Source organism: Lutjanus erythropterus, chromosome 3 (genome assembly GCF_056507025.1).
Source record: "Lutjanus erythropterus isolate fLutEry1 chromosome 3, fLutEry1.hap2, whole genome shotgun sequence".
In the NCBI taxonomy this organism is placed as follows: Eukaryota; Metazoa; Chordata; class Actinopteri; order Lutjaniformes; family Lutjanidae; genus Lutjanus; species Lutjanus erythropterus.
The window spans coordinates 255,001-273,535 of NC_139319.1; the positions used below are offsets into that span (position 1 = coordinate 255,001).

The 18,535-nt window shown below is 43.6% G+C and overlaps 1 protein-coding gene across 1 annotated transcript in view; it reads right to left on the minus strand.

Annotated features, from left to right (window-relative positions):
- Nucleotides 1-16,735, minus strand: part of LOC146329284 (calpain-2 catalytic subunit-like) — a 22,685-nt gene extending 5,950 nt beyond the window's left edge. Inside the window, exons 1-16 of the mRNA XM_084714518.1 lie at nucleotides 16,394-16,735; nucleotides 14,874-14,943; nucleotides 11,130-11,251; nucleotides 9,992-10,125; nucleotides 8,302-8,470; nucleotides 6,228-6,311; nucleotides 6,020-6,105; nucleotides 5,117-5,191; nucleotides 4,853-5,013; nucleotides 4,598-4,767; nucleotides 4,392-4,403; nucleotides 4,028-4,239; nucleotides 1,466-1,502; nucleotides 793-858; nucleotides 582-639; nucleotides 427-491 (exon numbers count right to left, since the gene is read on the minus strand). Of these exons, the coding sequence (XP_084570644.1) occupies nucleotides 427-491; nucleotides 582-639; nucleotides 793-858; nucleotides 1,466-1,502; nucleotides 4,028-4,239; nucleotides 4,392-4,403; nucleotides 4,598-4,767; nucleotides 4,853-5,013; nucleotides 5,117-5,191; nucleotides 6,020-6,105; nucleotides 6,228-6,311; nucleotides 8,302-8,470; nucleotides 9,992-10,125; nucleotides 11,130-11,251; nucleotides 14,874-14,943; nucleotides 16,394-16,630 (1,758 nt within the window). The 5' untranslated portion in view covers nucleotides 16,631-16,735. The remainder of the gene's footprint in view (nucleotides 1-426; nucleotides 492-581; nucleotides 640-792; nucleotides 859-1,465; nucleotides 1,503-4,027; nucleotides 4,240-4,391; nucleotides 4,404-4,597; nucleotides 4,768-4,852; nucleotides 5,014-5,116; nucleotides 5,192-6,019; nucleotides 6,106-6,227; nucleotides 6,312-8,301; nucleotides 8,471-9,991; nucleotides 10,126-11,129; nucleotides 11,252-14,873; nucleotides 14,944-16,393) is intronic.
- Nucleotides 16,736-18,535: the final 1,800 nt, after the last annotated feature.

The window sequence follows — 18,535 nt, forward strand, 5'->3', positions numbered from 1 at the left end:
AGAAAAAGCCTAAGAAGTTGGTGAAGTGAAGAGAAGCAGACGGAGCTGATCTGAGCTCATTCATTACAAAATGTGGACTAAATCTATTTTCAGTGTCTCTGAGACGTGAGTGAAAATCACATTTGACTTGTTTGTGGTCGAGTCAGAGGGTGAGAGTTTCAACCAACGGTGTGACAGATTCATGTGAAGAGTTTTCACCCACACGCGTTCATTCTATCATTTCTAAAGAATATCGTCATTATTGATTAACATGGTGATTATTTTCTCCATTAATCATTTAAAACATCTCAGTAAACATGAAAACATGTCAGTAAATATTAAAAGCTTTCTGTTATAGTTTCCCAAAGTGCCTCAGTGATTTGGTTCAGCCTCTCTGTCCTGACACACTCCGTCACTGAGGTGCTACTTCCTGCAGCGGAAGGATACGTCCAGCAGGTTGACCATGTTACGACATGTTGTGATGCTGAAGCCGCTGGTCTTGATGTCACTTCCTGTCAGATGTCAGAGACAAACAGTCAGTACAGAGTTCACAGCTGGACTGACCTCAGATCAGCGTCTCCACGTCATGTGACTCATCTTACGTTTGGTCACGACTTTGTTGAGGATCCGCTGCAGCTCGAAGGCCGAAATCTCACAGTCCTGCACAACACGCACATCATCATTATTATTATTATTATTATCATTATTATTATTATTATCATTATTATTATCATTATTATTATTATTATTATTATTATTATTATTATTATCGTTATCATTATCATCACAGTGTATCTACTGTCAGCAGCTCACCCCTCCTGCCAGCTGACCAAACAGACTTCTGAACCGGTCGTCCACGTCGTCCTCATCGATCTCAATCTGAAATAGGAAGTCAAACATCACATATTTACTGACATCAACTGTTTCTGAAGGTTTTGTTTGGAGAAGCAGCAGGAGTCCTGGTGTAGGAAGCCAAGCCATGTCCTGCTGTGGACAGGGTCAGCAGCAACATCTATTTTAACCACATAAATACTATATTTAGAATATTTTCACCTCTTTACCTTACTGTCACAGACTGTTCTGACAGCAACCAGTTATTTCATGCTCCCCAAACCAACCAAACTCCACTGACAAAATCAGCAATTTTAGCTCACAGAACACAGGAGTTGTTGGTCTACTGCTGCCTCCATCTCCAGCAAATAACATTAGATAGGATCCAAATTAACATGTTTATAATCACTGACGTCACACAACAACACAAACAAACTAACAGATGGAGGCACCCGTAAACCAACAGCTGCTGTGTTCTGTGAGCTAAAATTGCTGATTTTGTCAGTGGAGTTTGGTTGGTTTGAAGAGAGTGCTTTAACTTTTGTTTCCTAACCTACGTTTTGCTGCTGACCCTGTCCAAATGTTTACGGACACATGTTGGTCCTTTAATCCTCTGAGCATCACAGTGTCCATCAGTCATATGACGTCATCTCACCTTCTCTACTCGGGACTCGATGGGGTCGTCCAGCTCTCTGCAGGAACAAATAACAACCAGCTCAACATGCAACAAGTTGCTTAACACAGATGCTAAGATTATTGCTAAAGTAATGGCTAGAAGACTGGAACCGGTACTCCCAATCTAGATCAGAATGGTTTTGTGAAAAACCGTCAAGCCTTCCATAATGTTTGAAGGGTACTGAATTTACCCTGAAACTGACATTCTGTCTTTGGATGCTGAAAAAGCTTTTGACAGAGTGGAGTGCAGATGTTTATTTGATGAGCTATCTCGCTTTGGCCTTGGTAATTACTTTCGAAAATGGGTTGAGACACTGTATACTGACCCAATGGCAGAGGTGTCCACCAACTACTTAATATCATCCCCTACACAAGAGGTACCCGTCAGGGGTGGCCTCTCTCGCCAATGCTATTTGTTTTGGCAATGGAACCGTTAGCGATAGCGGTGAGGTCTCACCCCTCAATTTCAGGCATAAAAGTATCGGACACCGAACGTCGCATTGTAATGTATGCTGATGACACCCTTTTACTTCTAACAGATCTAAACAACTCAATTCTTACTTTGACTAACTTAATTGACACATTTGGAAAATTCTCAGGCTTTAAAGTAAATGAAACAAAATCCTCTATCATGTTTTTGAACAAGCAGGAGCGAATAAATCTGGTGATAAACCAGCCTTTCAATAATGCAATAAATGGATTTAAATATCTTGGTATCACCATTACCCCAACCATTAAAGATTTAGTACCCTGTAACTATGATTCTGTGATTTCCACAGTAACTGAATCCTTGAATAGTTGGTCATCAGTGCCACTCTCTACTGGGGTGTATAAATATAATCAAGATGAATACACTACCAAAGTTTTTATATCTATTTCATCGGTCCCTTTATCCCCACCGCCACAGTTCTTTTCAAAAATAAAATTTATCTGAAACAACAGAAGGTCAAGGTTGAGACTATCACTTCTTTACCTGCCATATGACAGAGGAGGGTACAATTACACAATTTACAGTGGTATTTCTGGGCTGCTCAAATTAGAGCTGCAATGTACGGGTTTTCCTGAACCTTACTTACCATGGGTACACATCGAGAGTATTTGCACTAAAGGCCTGTGACTTGACACATATTTCATCTGTCAAGAAACTGGAGTGGCTCACAGAAAACCCTTTTGTGAGAAATATAATTGATGTCTGACACAGTTTACAGTCATTTCTTGGTGAATCTACTTTGTTTTCAGGCTTTTCATCAATATGGGGACGATAACTTCTCTCCTGGCAGAAAAGACCAAGGTTTCAGAATGTGGGCAACAAAAGGCATTTTTAAAGTTATGGATCTATATAAGGAAGGCAAACTAGTTTCATTTGAAGAACTCAGAAATGAATACGATATTCCTCGGACACACATTTAAATATTTACAGTTAAGAAGTTTTGTTTATGCACGGATGCACTCTTATATACCACCCCCTTTGTCCATATTAGAAAACCTAGCAGTGAATACTTGTACTGGTAAGGGTCAGATATTCTTACTCTATAACATACTGGTGAAAAATCATAAAGACTCTACTGAACATAGGAAAACTCAATGAGTAACTGACTGGAGAGACGTTTGCTCAGAAGCTCAACTCCTAACAGTAAATACTCATCTCAGACTGATTCAGGATACTTGGATTATCAGAACTTATATGACTCCGGACAGACTGAATAAGATGAATCCAAATATTCCTGATATCTGTGTTAAATCACTGTGGGACCGTCCCGAGATACGAACATTCTGGAATGAAGTTATAAAATGCATTTCTCATCTGACCCTGAATCCAGTACCCGACTGTCCTGCACTATTCTTAACTTATATCCAAAGGACTGTAAGCTAAATAACAAAGAGAAGAAGATGACTGCCTTATGTTTAGTCCAAGCTAGACGCTTGATTTCTCTTTGCTGGAAAGACGTCAAGAGACCTTCGGCAGGTCGCTGGCTGAAAGAACTATCAGCATGTCTTGTCCTTGAAAAGTTAACATGTACAATAAAAAAGAAATCAGCCAAATTCAAAGAGATCTGGAATCCCTTTCTTGAATTCTTAGAACTGTGAAGTTGAGGAAACTCTGGAAACTGAAGGTGATGTGTCCCTAACTGATGATACTTTAATCATGTGATACTAAGATGTGTATGATTATAGAAAGTCGTTATCCAGTTTGGTGTTTTGTTTTGTTTTTAGGTCCTTTGGGGTGGGAAGTGGATTATTTTATACTTTGATTGTTATATGCTTTGTATGAAAATGCTTTTGTAAATTGTTAAAACTCAATAAATACATGTCTATAAAAAAACATGCAACAAGTTTTTATGTCATTGTTCAAAGATATTTGGTGTTTTTACATGTTTGAATCTATTTTTCAATCAACAACATTATGAAAGGACCAATTTTTTTTTACTGTTTTAAGAGATTTTACTTGTTTTAAAAGAAAGTGCTGCAGAATGTTTTTGCAGTTCCTCTGATGTCCACTAGATGCTGCTGTGGTCAAACTGCACTGAACATAAAGACTCACTGAAAGTCGGCCTGTTTCTCCGTGAACACTCGGACGCAGAAATCTCCGTTCTTATGCGGCTCGAAGGTGGACGGGACGACCAGGTACTCGCCCGGCGGCAGGCTGAAGCGACTGCACACTTCTCGCAGGTTGATGAAGGTTTCAGAGCGAGCGGCGGAGGCGTGACGCAGGAAGAAGTTCCTGTTCAGGTGGATGTTCCTCTGACCACAGTACTGACAGACAGACAGACAGACAGACAGACAGACAGGTGCACAGGACAGGATCCATCAGACTGAAGGAGTCGCAGAAGAAGAAAAACAAAATGTGAAGCAGCAAATGGCAAAGAGCAGCCGGCAGCAAGTAGGTCACATGATCATCTTCATACCTCATCAGGAACCTGCAAGACAAGAAAGAAGACTCAGATGAAGGTTCACAGCAGAGGAACAAAGACTGATTCGTCTGTCCCTGAATATATCTCAGGGGACAGGTACGCTGTAAAAAAAAGGAAGGTGAGAAATCTTTAAAAAGTAAAACATTTTATGGACCAAACAACAGCCGGTATCGAGGGATTCCCGGATGAATCATTCCCACCTCGTAGATGGCGAATCCTACTGTGTGCATGTCCTCGCCCATCTTCCTCATGCGTCGGCGGTTCTTCTGGATCAGACCTACCACAAGGCTGCAGCCGGCCTCGCCATCGTCCGGGTCGTCATCCTCTTCGTACAGCTTGATCGCAAACTGAGGGTTCATCCAAAACGAGTCTGCAGTTTGAGACAGAACATCAGAAACACTGAAGAACCCAGTCTGCTCTGTTAGCCCTGCTCTTTGTCTGACAGGATCACTCACTGGGGTAGTTCCTGCAGCCTCCAGCGGTGGATCCTCTCCTCCAGGTGCCGTCAAATTTGGAAAGAGCCCACTTGGAGACCGAGTCGTCGCTCAGGGCGTCGGGTGTCAGGTTGCAGATCTCCAACCGGGAGTAATGTCTCAGGAAGTCAGAGAAAGACATCCTGGAAGACAGAGGAGAGGGTTAAACTCACACAGGGCACCTGATGAGGATGATGAGGATGATGAGGATGAAGGTCAGGGTGTTAAGAAGAGGGTCACTTTTACCAGAACTCTCCGTCCTCGGAGCGATGACTCAGACGCTCTCTGTCCTCGTCACTGATGTAACGCCACTGCGTGGAGCTGTGGGAGCAGGAGACACTCGTTTCAGTCAGGACCAAATTTAATGTGACACCACATGCTAGGCTCCCCAGCGCACTATAGCTATTAAAACTGCAGCCCCGCCCCCTCTGTGTCACCTGTGATCAGGTGTGTCCAGACGTTCTCTTCAATGGAGTTCCTCAGGGTTCTTTTTTCAGACACTTCACATGCTTCCCTCTGGTTCCCTTTACCAAATTTACACGGCAGTCAATTTCCACTCAGGGTGGGAACCTCAACGGGCCTCGTGCAAGAACGTTGTCATATTTGTGCTTGTACAAATACTTCATATCAGATTCAACAAACACTCAGAACGTCAGACTAAGTCTGTCAAAGATCCGTCTGTGCGTTCATGAGTAAATCAGCACAATTAACGCCGCAGTAAGACCATATTAGGCTACACTTCCTGTCCCATATGTCAGGAAGACGCCCTGTGTGTTTGGTTTGGAGCCTCCTGTGATGTCACACTGTGCTGAGGTGCCGTAACAGCCAGTCACCACCAGGTGGCAGCGGCGCACTCGTCTGTGTGATGAAACCACCTGTCAGTCGTCTGTTGTCTCTGCAGAGCTGCAGACGATTAACACACTCACAGACTCCACCCTGCTGAGACACACAGCAGGGAGGGGCCGGCTCACTAAACAAGCTCCAGGTGTGAACATGATACCTGTTCAGGTGCAGCAGCATGAAGCTTTCAGCTCTGCACACACTGTGTTCATGAAGTTCTCTTATAGAAGCATTAAAGAACTCATTACACAAAGATCTGTGTATGTAGCTGCTGTCTGACAGGTGTTTCTACCTGTCAGGGTGACCTACTTATCACTCCAGGCTCCGGTCCACTCCACCTGACCCCAGGGGTTCCTGATCCGGATCAGCTTCTCCATGTTGCCACGGTACTCTACCTGCAGCCAATCACATAAGAGCAAAACAGAACAGAACATCAGACATCAGGGAGGGTTCAGACAGACTAACAGGTGGCTAATGTAGGGGGGCGGGGCTCTGTGGGGGGAGCATGTTCTCTCACCTCAGCTGTGCCTGTCACAGAGTAGGCGTGGCCTTTCACCAGCTTCTGATGGGTGACCGCCTCCGAGTCAGCTGAGCTCGTGATCTGAAACAGAATCACAAATCAGCTGATTCAGTTTAATACAAGTGAACCAAAACAACCTCCGTAAGAACATCTGTCACACCTGTGTCGTTTATTCAAGAACCCGTCTGTCACACCTGTGTCGTTTATTCAAGAACCCGTCTGTCATACCTGTGTCGTTTATTCAAGAACCCGTCTGTCATACCCGTGTCGTTTATTCAAGAACCCGCCTGTCATACCCGTGTCGTTTATTCAAGAACCCGCCTGTCATACCTGTGTTGTTTATTCAAGAACCCGCCTGTCACACCTGTGTCGTTTATTAAAGAACCCGTCTGTCATACCTGTGTCGTTTATTCAAGAACCCGTCTGTCATACCTGTGTTGTTTATTCAAGAACCCGTCTGTCACACCAGTGTCGTTTATTCAAGAACCCGCCTGTCACACCCGTGTCGTTTATTCAAGAACACGTCTGTCATACCCGTGTTGTTTATTCAAGAACCCGCCTGTCATATCCGTGTCGTTTATTCAAGAACCCGCCTGTCACACCTGTGTCGTTTATTCAAGAACCTGTCTGTCATACCCGTGTCGTTTATTCAAGAACACGTCTGTCATACCTGTGTCGTTTATTGAAGAACCCGTCTGTCACACCCGTGTCGTTTATTCAAGAACCCGTCTGTCACACCTGTGTCGTTTATTCAAGAACCCGTCTGTCACACCTGTGTCGTTTATTCAAGAACCCGTCTGTCATACCCGTGTCGTTTATTCAAGAACCCGCCTGTCATACCCGTGTCGTTTATTCAAGAACCCGCCTGTCATACCTGTGTTGTTTATTCAAGAACCCGTCTGTCACACCTGTGTCGTTTATTCAAGAACCCGTCTGTCATACCTGTGTCGTTTATTCAAGAACCCGTCTGTCATACCCGTGTCGTTTATTCAAGAACCCGCCTGTCATACCCGTGTCGTTTATTCAAGAACCCGCCTGTCATACCTGTGTTGTTTATTCAAGAACCCGCCTGTCACACCTGTGTCGTTTATTAAAGAACCCGTCTGTCATACCTGTGTCGTTTATTAAAGAACCCGTCTGTCACACCTGTGTCGTTTATTCAAGAACCCGTCTGTCACACCCGTGTCGTTTATTCAAGAACACGTCTGTCATATCCGTGTCGTTTATTCAAGAACCCGCCTGTCACACCTGTGTCGTTTATTCAAGAACCTGTCTGTCATACCCGTGTCGTTTATTCAAGAACACGTCTGTCATACCCGTGTCGTTTATTCAAGAACCCGTCTGTCACACCCGTGTCGTTTATTCAAGAACCCGTCTGTCACACCTGTGTCGTTTATTCAAGAACCCGTCTGTCACACCTGTGTCGTTTATTCAAGAACCCGCCTGTCATACCCGTGTCGTTTATTAAAGAACCCGTCTGTCATACCTGTGTCGTTTATTCAAGAACACGTCTGTCATACCCGTGTCGTTTATTCAAGAACACGTCTGTCATACCCGTGTCGTTTATTCAAGAACCCGTCTGTCACACCCGTGTCGTTTATTCAAGAACCCGTCTGTCACACCTGTGTCGTTTATTCAAGAACCCGTCTGTCACACCTGTGTCGTTTATTCAAGAACCCGTCTGTCATACCTGTGTCGTTTATTCAAGAACCCGTCTGTCATACCCGTGTCGTTTATTAAAGAACCCGTCTGTCATACCTGTGTCGTTTATTCAAGAACCCGTCTGTCACACCTGTGTCGTTTATTCAAGAACCCGTCTGTCACACCCGTGTCGTTTATTAAAGAACCCGTCTGTCATACCTGTGTCGTTTATTCAAGAACCCGCCTGTCATACCTGTGTTGTACCCATACAGATGAATTAAAGTACCCATTTAACTGCTGTACCCCTATTGGTCTATAAAAGTACCAGTCTAACTGTCCTACCTATATTGTACCCTTCCAGGTGTATTGTGGTACCGGTCTAACTGATATTCCCATGATGCACCCTGTTCCATCTGTGTTGTCGTCTTACGTCTATGGAGCAGCCCATCAGGGAGCCACGGTTCTGAGCCTTCTGGATGATGTGGAACAGATGAGGACTGGGTCGACTCAGCTCGTGGACTTCAGCGATTCCTCCGGTGAAATCCTCGAAACCCTCAGTGGTCGATCCTCCAGACAGAGCCTCATAACAGCCGTTCAACCTAGTGATGACATCACAATGACATCACACATCAGTTACACCTGAGGACCCAATGCGACACTGACAGGTGGGAACAGGAAGTATGTTTAGTGTTTGTTCACAGACAGTTTTTGTGTTCAGTCTGAGGATGTGATCAAACGGACTGAAGACAGAAGAAGAAGAAGTCTCACTCTCGTTCACCATCGTTTCAATACGTTTATTTAATGTCACAGTATTTATTTGTGCATTTTTTTTGTATTGATGATGGAGAGTCGGACCGCGGTGGAAAGTCTTCTCCAGCTCATCCCACAGACTCTCAGTGGGGTTCAGGTCTGGACTCTGGTGGACAGTCCTTGATGTCTCAGGGTCCCTGAACGTCGTTCACAGTTTGACCCTGATGAATCCTGACAGTGTGATCTTGGAATATGTTCGTGTCATCAGGGAAGAAAAACATCCACTGATGTAAAAACCTGATCATTCAGTATTTTCAGGTAGTGAACTGAAATCATAAACAACCCCAGATCATAACTCCGCCCCCACAGGTCTGTACTGTAGGCACAAGGCATGATGGGAGCATCACTTCATCTGCCTCTCTTGTTACCCTGAAGCCCCATCACTGTGGAACAGGGTCAATCATGACATGACCTCTTTCCATCGATCCACAGTCTTTATGTTCACTAACAAACTGAAGCCTTTTTTCTGATCAGTGGTTCTCTTAAGGTTCCACGGCTGTTTGGTCCCGATTCCTTCAGTTCTCTTCACACTGTGTGGAAATGTTCTGACTTTCACTTTTAAACACAGCTGTGAGTTCTACTGTTGATGTTTTAGGATTTGATTTCGTCCAATGTTTAAATGATCTCTGATGACGGTTCTCCTCGATCCTTCCAGGTTTTAATAACGTGTTGGACAGTTCTGAACACAGTTTTAGTCGTTTCATCTCCTCACTTATTTTCTTTGATTCTGAAACAGAGGAACGTCTTTTCCTCGACCACAGGATGTGTCTTCTGACACGGTGCTTTAACAAATGAGAATCACTCAGCGTTTAATAACTTGTTACCAGATGAAACATATTAATGTTTGATTAGTTAAATCCAGGTGGGGAGTTTTTATATATATATGTATATATACATATATATATACATATATATATGTATATATATATGTATATATATATATATATACATATATATATATATATATATATATATATATATATATATATATATATATATATGTATATATATATATATATATATATATATATATATATATATATATATATATATATATGTACTGCCTGGCTGGATAATATATATAATAAATACAGATTCTTTAGTTTTTACTTTCATTTTTCTTGAAGTCAAAGGTCTCAGACTTCTTCTGTGCACATTAAAGGGTTATTTCTCTCTCATTTTGTTCACAGAGCAGATCAGATGATCAATCAGCTGACAGGGAGACACTCACAGCTGATGATTACTGCTCAGGTGTGTTTGGACGGGACACAGTTAAAGGACACGCTGACATGTCTGATCTCAGGTCTTACTTGGCGTAGGCCTTCTCCAGCAGAGCGCTCCAGAACTCTCTGCCCTCTGCTGAGTGGACGAACAGCAGCTCATCGTCTCTGACGGGAAGACGGTCGTCAATCACCACGTCCACCCACTCACCGAACTGCCAGAACTACAGACAGACAGAGGGACAGACAGAGAGACAGACAGAGAAACACACAGACAGACGGAGAGACAGACAGACAGACGGAGAGACAGAGAGACAGACGGAGAGACAGACAGAGAGACAGACAGACGGAGAAACACACAGACAGACAGACAGACAGAGGGACAGACAGAGGGACAGAGAGAGAGACAGAGAGACAGACAGACAGACAGACAGACAGAGAGACAGACAGACAGACAGACAGACAGAGAGACAGACAGACAGACAGACAGACAGAGAGACAGACAGACAGACAGACAGACAGACGGAGAGACAGAGAGACAGACGGAGAAACACACAGACAGACAGACAGACAGAGAGACAGACAGACAGACAGACAGACAGACGGAGAGACAGACAGAGAAACACACAGACAGACGGAGAGACAGACAGAGAGACAGACGGAGAAACACACAGACAGACAGAGAGACAGACAGACAGACGGAGAGACAGAGAGACAGACGGAGAAACACACAGACAGACAGACAGACAGAGAGACAGACAGACAGACAGACAGACAGACGGAGAGACAGAGAGACAGACGGAGAAACACACAGACAGACAGACAGACAGACAGACAGACAGATAGAGAGACGGAGAAACACACAGACAGATGGAGAGACAGACAGACAGAGAGAAAGAGAGAGAGACAGTTAAAAATCAGTGGTTATAGAATATTTATAATAGTAAACATACATGTAGAAGGAGACCTGCTAAAAGACCATCTGTGTAGTAGTAGTACTTGTACTGTGTATCAGTAGTACTTGTACTGTGTATCAGTAGTACTTGTCCTGTGTATCAGTATAACTTGTACTGTGTATGTGTGTATCAGTAGTACTTGTACTGTGTATTTGTGTATCAGTAGTAATTGCCCTGTGTACTTGTGTATCAGTAGCACTTGTACTGTGTATCAGTAGTACTTGTAATGTGTATTTGTGTATCAGTAGTACTGGTACTGTGTATTTGAGCACCTGGAAGTGGAAGATGCCGGCGTACTCTCCGTCCCTGAAGCTCTGTCCATGTGGGACAACTCGAGCCAGAACTTCCTCGTTCAGGGTCAGAGAGGCGATGGCAGCGAGCAGCCAGCAGTCACCTGGATGACAGACAGGAAGAGGGCGGGGCTTACGTCTTTAGATTTAAAAAAAAAATTGTCAGTCAAGTACTTAAAAGTCCTGAACAATAATCTTCAATGTCCTTAAACGCATCATTTGTGCTTCTACCACCTGAGAACTGATCATGTGACAATGATCAGCTGATCAGAGATCTGCCTGCACTCTGCTGCTCTGTGCTCTGATTGGCTGGACACTTCCAGGTGTTTCCCTTTGTTTCTATAGAAACCGTTTCCACATGAAAATGAATTTCCACATCATGAGTCAGTCGCCGCCCACATCTCAGCATGTTTACTGAGTCTGGTGCCAAGTTGATACACGCCACCGTGACATGCCGTAACGGACTGTTCACACACACACACACACACACACACACACACACACACACACACAACACAAAGAAAACACACACTTCAGAAGAATTTTCCAGCTCTGGTGACTCTGGCAGTAGTTTACAGGCTAACGATGCGATGTTGTGTTGTGTACTTAGCTTAGCATAAAGACGGGACAGAGAGCTGGACACGGTCTGGCTTTGTTGTTAAATTTGTTTTGTTCATGGTGCTGTTGAACACATCATCATCATCATCATCAGTGGACAGATTAAAGTTTATTTAACAGAAGAAAAACTGAAGATGAACAAAGTAACATCATCACCTCCAGCTGCTCGTTTTAAAGTTCTGATTGTCCCTCTGAGTTTCTGCTGCAGGCGGATCCACATTTGACTAACAAATAACTTTCTGTTGGTTTGGCATCAGATCTGAAAGCCTGAGTTTAAGTTAGTTCAGGTTCAGTTACGGTCAGGTTGGGACTGGTTCAGGTTCAGTTATGGTTGGGACTGTTTCAGGTTCGGTTACGGTCAGGTTGGGACTGGTTCAGGTTCGGTTACGGTCAGGTTGGGACTGGTTCAGGTTCAGGTTCAGTTACGGTCAGGTTGGGACTGGTTCTGGTTCAGGTTCAGTTACGGTCAGGTTGGGACTGGTTCTGGTTCAGGTTCAGTTACGGTCAGGTTGGGACTGGTTCAGGTTCGGTTACGGTCAGGTTGGGACTGGTTCAGGTTCGGTTACGGTCAGGTTGGGACTGGTTCTGGTTCAGGTTCAGTTACGGTCAGGTTGGGACTGGTTCAGGTTCAGTTACGGTCAGGTTGGGACTGGTTCAGGTTCGGTTACGGTCAGGTTGGGACTGGTTCTGGTTCAGGTTCAGTTACGGTCAGGTTGGGACTGGTTCAGGTTCAGGTTCGGATACAGTCAGGTTGGGACTGGTTCAGGTTCGGTTACGGTCAGGTTGGGACTGGTTCAGGTTCAGTTATGGTCAGGTTGGGACTGGTTCAGGTTCAGTTATGGTTGGGACTGTTTCAGGTTCGGTTACGGTCAGGTTGGGACTGGTTCTGGTTCAGGTTCAGTTACGGTCAGGTTGGGACTGGTTCAGGTTCAGTTACGGTCAGGTTGGGACTGGTTCTGGTTCAGGTTCAGTTACGGTCAGGTTGGGACTGGTTCAGGTTCAGTTATGGTCAGGTTGGGACTGGGACTGGTTCAGGTTCAGTTATGGTCAGGTTGGGACTGGTTCAGGTTCAGTTATGGTCAGGTTGGGACTGTTTCAGGTTCGGTTACGGTCAGGTTGGGACTGGTTCTGGTTCAGGTTCAGTTACGGTCAGGTTGGGACTGGTTCAGGTTCAGTTACGGTCAGGTTGGGACTGGTTCTGGTTCAGGTTCAGTTATGGTCAGGTTGGGACTGGTTCAGGTTCAGTTACGGTCAGGTTGGGACTGGTTCTGGTTCAGGTTCAGTTATGGTCAGGTTGGGACTGGTTCAGGTTCAGTTACGGTCAGGTTGGGACTGGTTCAGGTTCAGTTACGGTCAGGTTGGGACTGGTTCTGGTTCAGTTACGGTCAGGTTGGGACTGGTTCAGGTTCGGTTACGGTCAGGTTGGGACTGGTTCTGGTTCAGGTTCAGTTACGGTCAGGTTGGGACTGGTTCAGGTTCAGGTTCAGTTACAGTCAGGTTGGGACTGGTTCAGGTTCAGTTACGGTCAGGTTGGGACTGGTTCAGGTTCAGTTACGGTCAGGTTGGGACTGGTTCAGGTTCGGTTACGGTCAGGTTGGGACTGGTTCTGGTTCAGGTTCAGTTACGGTCAGGTTGGGACTGGTTCTGGTTCAGGTTCAGTTACGGTCAGGTTGGGACTGGTTCAGGTTCGGTTACGGTCAGGTTGGGACTGGTTCAGGTTCAGTTACGGTCAGGTTGGGACTGGTTCTGGTTCGGTTACGGACAGGTTGGGACTGGTTCAGGTTCAGTTACAGCTCCATGCAGGCGTGCAGCCTGAAGGGAATACCTGCTGACAAAATGATGGATGAAACAAAAGCTGCAAACTTGTTCTTCAGGTTTAAAGTAATTGAACGTAGATATTTATTGACAGGTGAGTCTGTCCTAAAATATGGAGCTGAGATTTGTTCTGTTCCTTCTTGTCTTCCTTTGTTTCTGACCTTTTCTTCTATCAGATGTGTGCAGCCTGTTTGTATCTGTGCCAAAAACAAATAAAGTTATTTGAAGTGGAGTTGTGTGTGCCCGTCCCTTCAGTGACTGGAACCAGTCTGTCCAGTCTGACTGGCTGCTGCCTTTTATTACACTGCAGTGTCTCTGATCCCAGGCTGCGATAAAAACACTGTTTCATGTTTGAGGGATCTGCTCGCCGTGTCAAACAGGGTTCAACTCTTAGAACTGTAATGTTATAAATTATAGATTATTAATTATAAATAACGCAGACACAATCAGACCTCAGGTCAGGCTTCATGATGCTAAAGACACACTGTCATTCTACTTTGCACTTTATACACTTCAGAGGGAAATGTTTTTTATGTTATTAATAAAATAATCTTTCTTAACATGATTACAAAGAGGTTTTACAGATAAAATACAATAAAATACTGACATAAAGGAAAAATAACAACCTATAGAAAGAAAAACAAGCAAACAAACAGAAATAAGCCAACAGAGGACAAAACGGAGAGTAGAGCAGGGGTGTGACGATTCTGTCATGAATCTGATGCATCAGGCTTTAACGTGTGAGATACGAGTGCATCGTTCAGACGTATCGCGAAAAATCTGAACACCAGTCAGAAAAAAATCACTGCAACACTAAAGTATTGATACGTCTCATTTGGACACATGCTTCATTTCTGGCATCAGAGAGCTGCAGCGGCTGTAACCTTCCTCCGTTTCTTCTCTCCCCCCGTCTCCGTCTGCACCACCTGCTGCCTCTCTCACACTAAACAAGCGCTCCCCTCTCAGGCAGTGAAAGAACTGATGCCACCTCCAAACTTTCACAACATTTGTCTTTTATAAGAAAGATGAGAAACGTGTCAGACAGCAGAGCGTAGAGCCTCGAGCCTCTGAGCCACAGTGACGTCATGTGACAGGGAGAGCAGCTAACATGTAGCATCAGTGTTCCTCCACACCCCACTTCCTGTACACGGTCAGATTCAGGCAGAATCACAGCACTCTTCATATGAGCTGCAGCGCTGTTCACAGTTCTGGTTCTGCACTGTGGAGCTGCAGAACCAACATTTACACTCTGTAGCTAATGAGCTAAGCACTGACAGCTGTGTTGGTTCTTACCCAGAGCTCCCTGACAGATGTCTGTTCTGGAGGCTCCAGAGATGATAAACTCAGGGTCAGAGGTCAACTCCTGCACAGGAAACACAGCACACATCAGAGAACAGAGTGACTTCATAGTCTGACGACTTAATTTATTGTTCAATTTCATCTTCAAATTCGCCTTAGTGATGAAAACAAGCTGTTTTTTAAAGTCGTCAACTGTCATTTTGGGCTTCTTTTTATTAAAGTTCCAGTTCCAGCACAGCTGGAGTTTTTAGCCCCAGTATCAGAAAAAAAACAACCCTAGCTGTGATTGGTCAGCTGTGAGGAGGTGAGAAAGTGAGCGGGGTTTAAACTTCTCTCTTTTCTTAATTCTTCACACAAACTTTTTCTGTCCCTTCTGAACAGCTGAATGTCTTCAGAAAATATTCACACTGAAGAAGCTGAAATCAGAGAATTTAGACATGAAACGTTTAACATCTGTTTAAAGCTTTCGGGGCACGTGGACAACTTGTCACATGTCCAGTCTCTCCTGGTTTCTTTCATTCTGGATCAGATTCTCTCTTCAGTTTTATTTCTGCAGCAGCTGCACCCAGTGGGAGAGGCCCAGTGACACCACAGCTCCCAGTGTGAGCGTGCAGGAGGGTGTTGGCATCAGAAAACTGATCAAACAAGGAAGAGAACTTACAGAGGATCAAAAGTCACCTGCAGATAAATATCATAATCTATAATCTGTCAACAGCATGAGTGTTTTTTAAGATGTGACATCTGATTCTCCATCACACTCATCTGAGGAAACACGGTCTGTTTACTGATGGCAGTCTCAGGCCAAAGTCCACTCACAAAATCCTCACTTTTAGTTCCTCCTCACTGAGTCTCAAAGATAGAAAATAAATGGAATAAAAATGTGACATTTTGAAGCAGAAGACAAAAATATATAATTCAGCCTACAGTGTTTTTGAAAATAAAGAAAAGTGTAACCAGATCAGACACAAACAGAACAGAAGAAGCAGGCTCTTTAAAGCAGTTAAGAGCTAATTATTGATTATTGATCAAGTTGTAGAGGAGTGGAAATCACTTTTTCCTTTCAAATCAGTATTCTGATCAAGTTGAGTTTAGTTCAGTATGTTTGACTGATTTGAAAAAGTTTTGATTTACTGAAATGAAATTTTGGATGATTATAAAAGAGAAGTTTGTAGTCATCCTTAAATGGAGAGAATTTTAAATGAAGTTTGGTGTCAGTGTTTTGACAGCTTCAGCAGACGTGTATTTTTTATTTTTTTTTTGAGTCTTTAGTTTTTATTATTTATATATTCTGATCAGGTCAGTAGGTTTGACTGAAAGAAAGTTGACCTTTGGGTTTATTTACATGAAAAGTGGGTGGATTGTAAAAGAGAAGTCTGAGGTTTGTGGTCAGACTAAAATTGACAGTTTTTTAAATTAAGTTTGGTGTGGGTGGTGTGACAGCTTCAGTTAATGTGTTGTTCTTTAAGTCTCCACCAAACCTCATTAGAATGATGTATAATTTAACGTTCACTGACCGTGGGTCTCTTCCAGGATACCCCCCGGGTCTTGTAGGAGCTGGGGCCCAGGTCCTTGAAGCCCAGAGAGGACGGCAGCGCCGGAAACGTCTCGTCCTGGAACACACAGCCGGACTCGAAGCAGCTCTGCCGCAGAGCCTCGTAGTCCTGGTTCAGGTACTTCACAGCCTCGCTGTGGGTCCCGACGCCCTGGTCCTTCTCACGGAGTTTCTGCAGGCTGGAGGCGATGCCCGACATGCTGCTGGAGGGTCCTGGAGGGTCCTGGAAAGTTTTGGAAAGTCTTGGCGAGTTTCGGACGGTGTGGAGAGAAAAGCGTCTGCAGGTGAGTGATGCCAAGATGGGAGTGGTCCCGCTTTCCACTGGGATTAAAATCACCAGTCAAACCACACAGAGACAGGTGAGACTTCCGCTGAGTGCCTTCAAAATAAAACTATTATTATCAGGAGCAACCATCGGGCCTCATGCAGGCAGCAATATACAAATGAATGATCTTATTTTTGTTCCTCTCTGCGATTTATTCGTATTTTGTTCGTCTCCAGTCATTTCTGGGATTCACCAAAGTTTTCTCAAGTGTCACATGAAATCATTCCTGACATCACAGGATCTCAGTTTGTTATTCCTGTTTGAAATCTGTACCTCAGAGCTAAACAACAGAACAGAGTGACAGCAGACAAATACATGATAAGAAATGTATTCATTTTATTGTAAAAATACACTAAACAAATTTACAAAACAATACAGCAATAATATATTGTTGCACTATTTCAAGCGTTAAAAATCACAAATTAAAAAAAAAAAAAATCATTATTACAATATTGTTTTTTTTTTTTTAAGTTTTGTCATCTGAAACTTTTCCTGTTTATGGACTTCATTCATAGAACCTGAAGAACAACAGAACCTCCTCTAGAGGACGCTGTTGTTTTGTTTAAACTTTAGTCAGTGAATGTGGCGTTCACTGACTGCTAACAAATAAACAAAAACAAAGAACACTGTCATACATCATATTTTACAAATGTTCCCACGTCTATTTACTGCTTTTATGTTTTTTATATAATCTTAAATGTAATATTCAGGAGTTTTAAACTGCTGGTCAAAGGACAAATCTACCATTTAAAGACGTCATCAGTATCGACAGATAAAGGCTTTAAAATGAAATATCAGCATGTATCAACTTGGAATGAAGATATTTGACATGTGACCTGAACATGTCTGCAGTGTGGAGGTTTGTTAAAGTGTCTAAACAGAAATCAATAATTGGTCAGCATCATGTGAGGAGGAGCCAATCACATTCCTCCAACACTACAGATTTAACTCTCCATTTTACCAGCTGTCAGCCTGATTATTACAAACAGTTAGTGAAGAACAAAACATGTCAGCAGTAGTTTTTTTATTATTATTTTGTCCAGTGGATTGTCCATTTTGAAAAGCAGTGTATTTTATTTTGAAAAGGATTATATTTTATTTTGAAAAGTATTGTATGTTATTCAGTACAGGAAAGATTTGTTCTCTGACATTAGCCTCTTATTAAATAATAATATGTGCAGAAATCAACCATCAGCTGAAATAAGATGGAAAATATCAACCTATCAGGAATCAGCCCGCCTCCGTACCAACCAGTCTCTGGAAAAAAGAAAAACAGTCAGCAGATATTTTATATTTAACTTCCTCTGATTGACACTGATGCCCATCATGTAGAACCAGCAGTTAAAAACACTGAACTGTCACAGGTGCTTTTATTGTGAAGGCTGCGTGTCTGACTTCCTGTCTTGTGTTAAATCTGTCAACATGAAGCAGGAAGGGAGTGACTGTTGGCTCAGAGACTAAACTCACACAGAAAGTCCCATTCTTTAAAGATTCGTCACTCCCTCCACCTCTGTCTCTCTGTCTCACCGTCTGTCCTCCTGTCTCTCTGTCTCACCGTCTGTCCTCCTGTCTCTCTGTCTCACCGTCTGTCCTCCTGTCTCTCTGTCTCACCGTCTGTCCTCTTGTCTCTCTGTCTCTCTGTCTCACCGTCAGAAACTGTCCACTGTTTGTCTCAGTGTTGGACGAGGTCCTCTCACTCTTTACTTCACTAACAGAACTGATACGCAGTACAAGTACTCTGAACTGAGTGAATGCATCATAATATATTATGATTCTGCA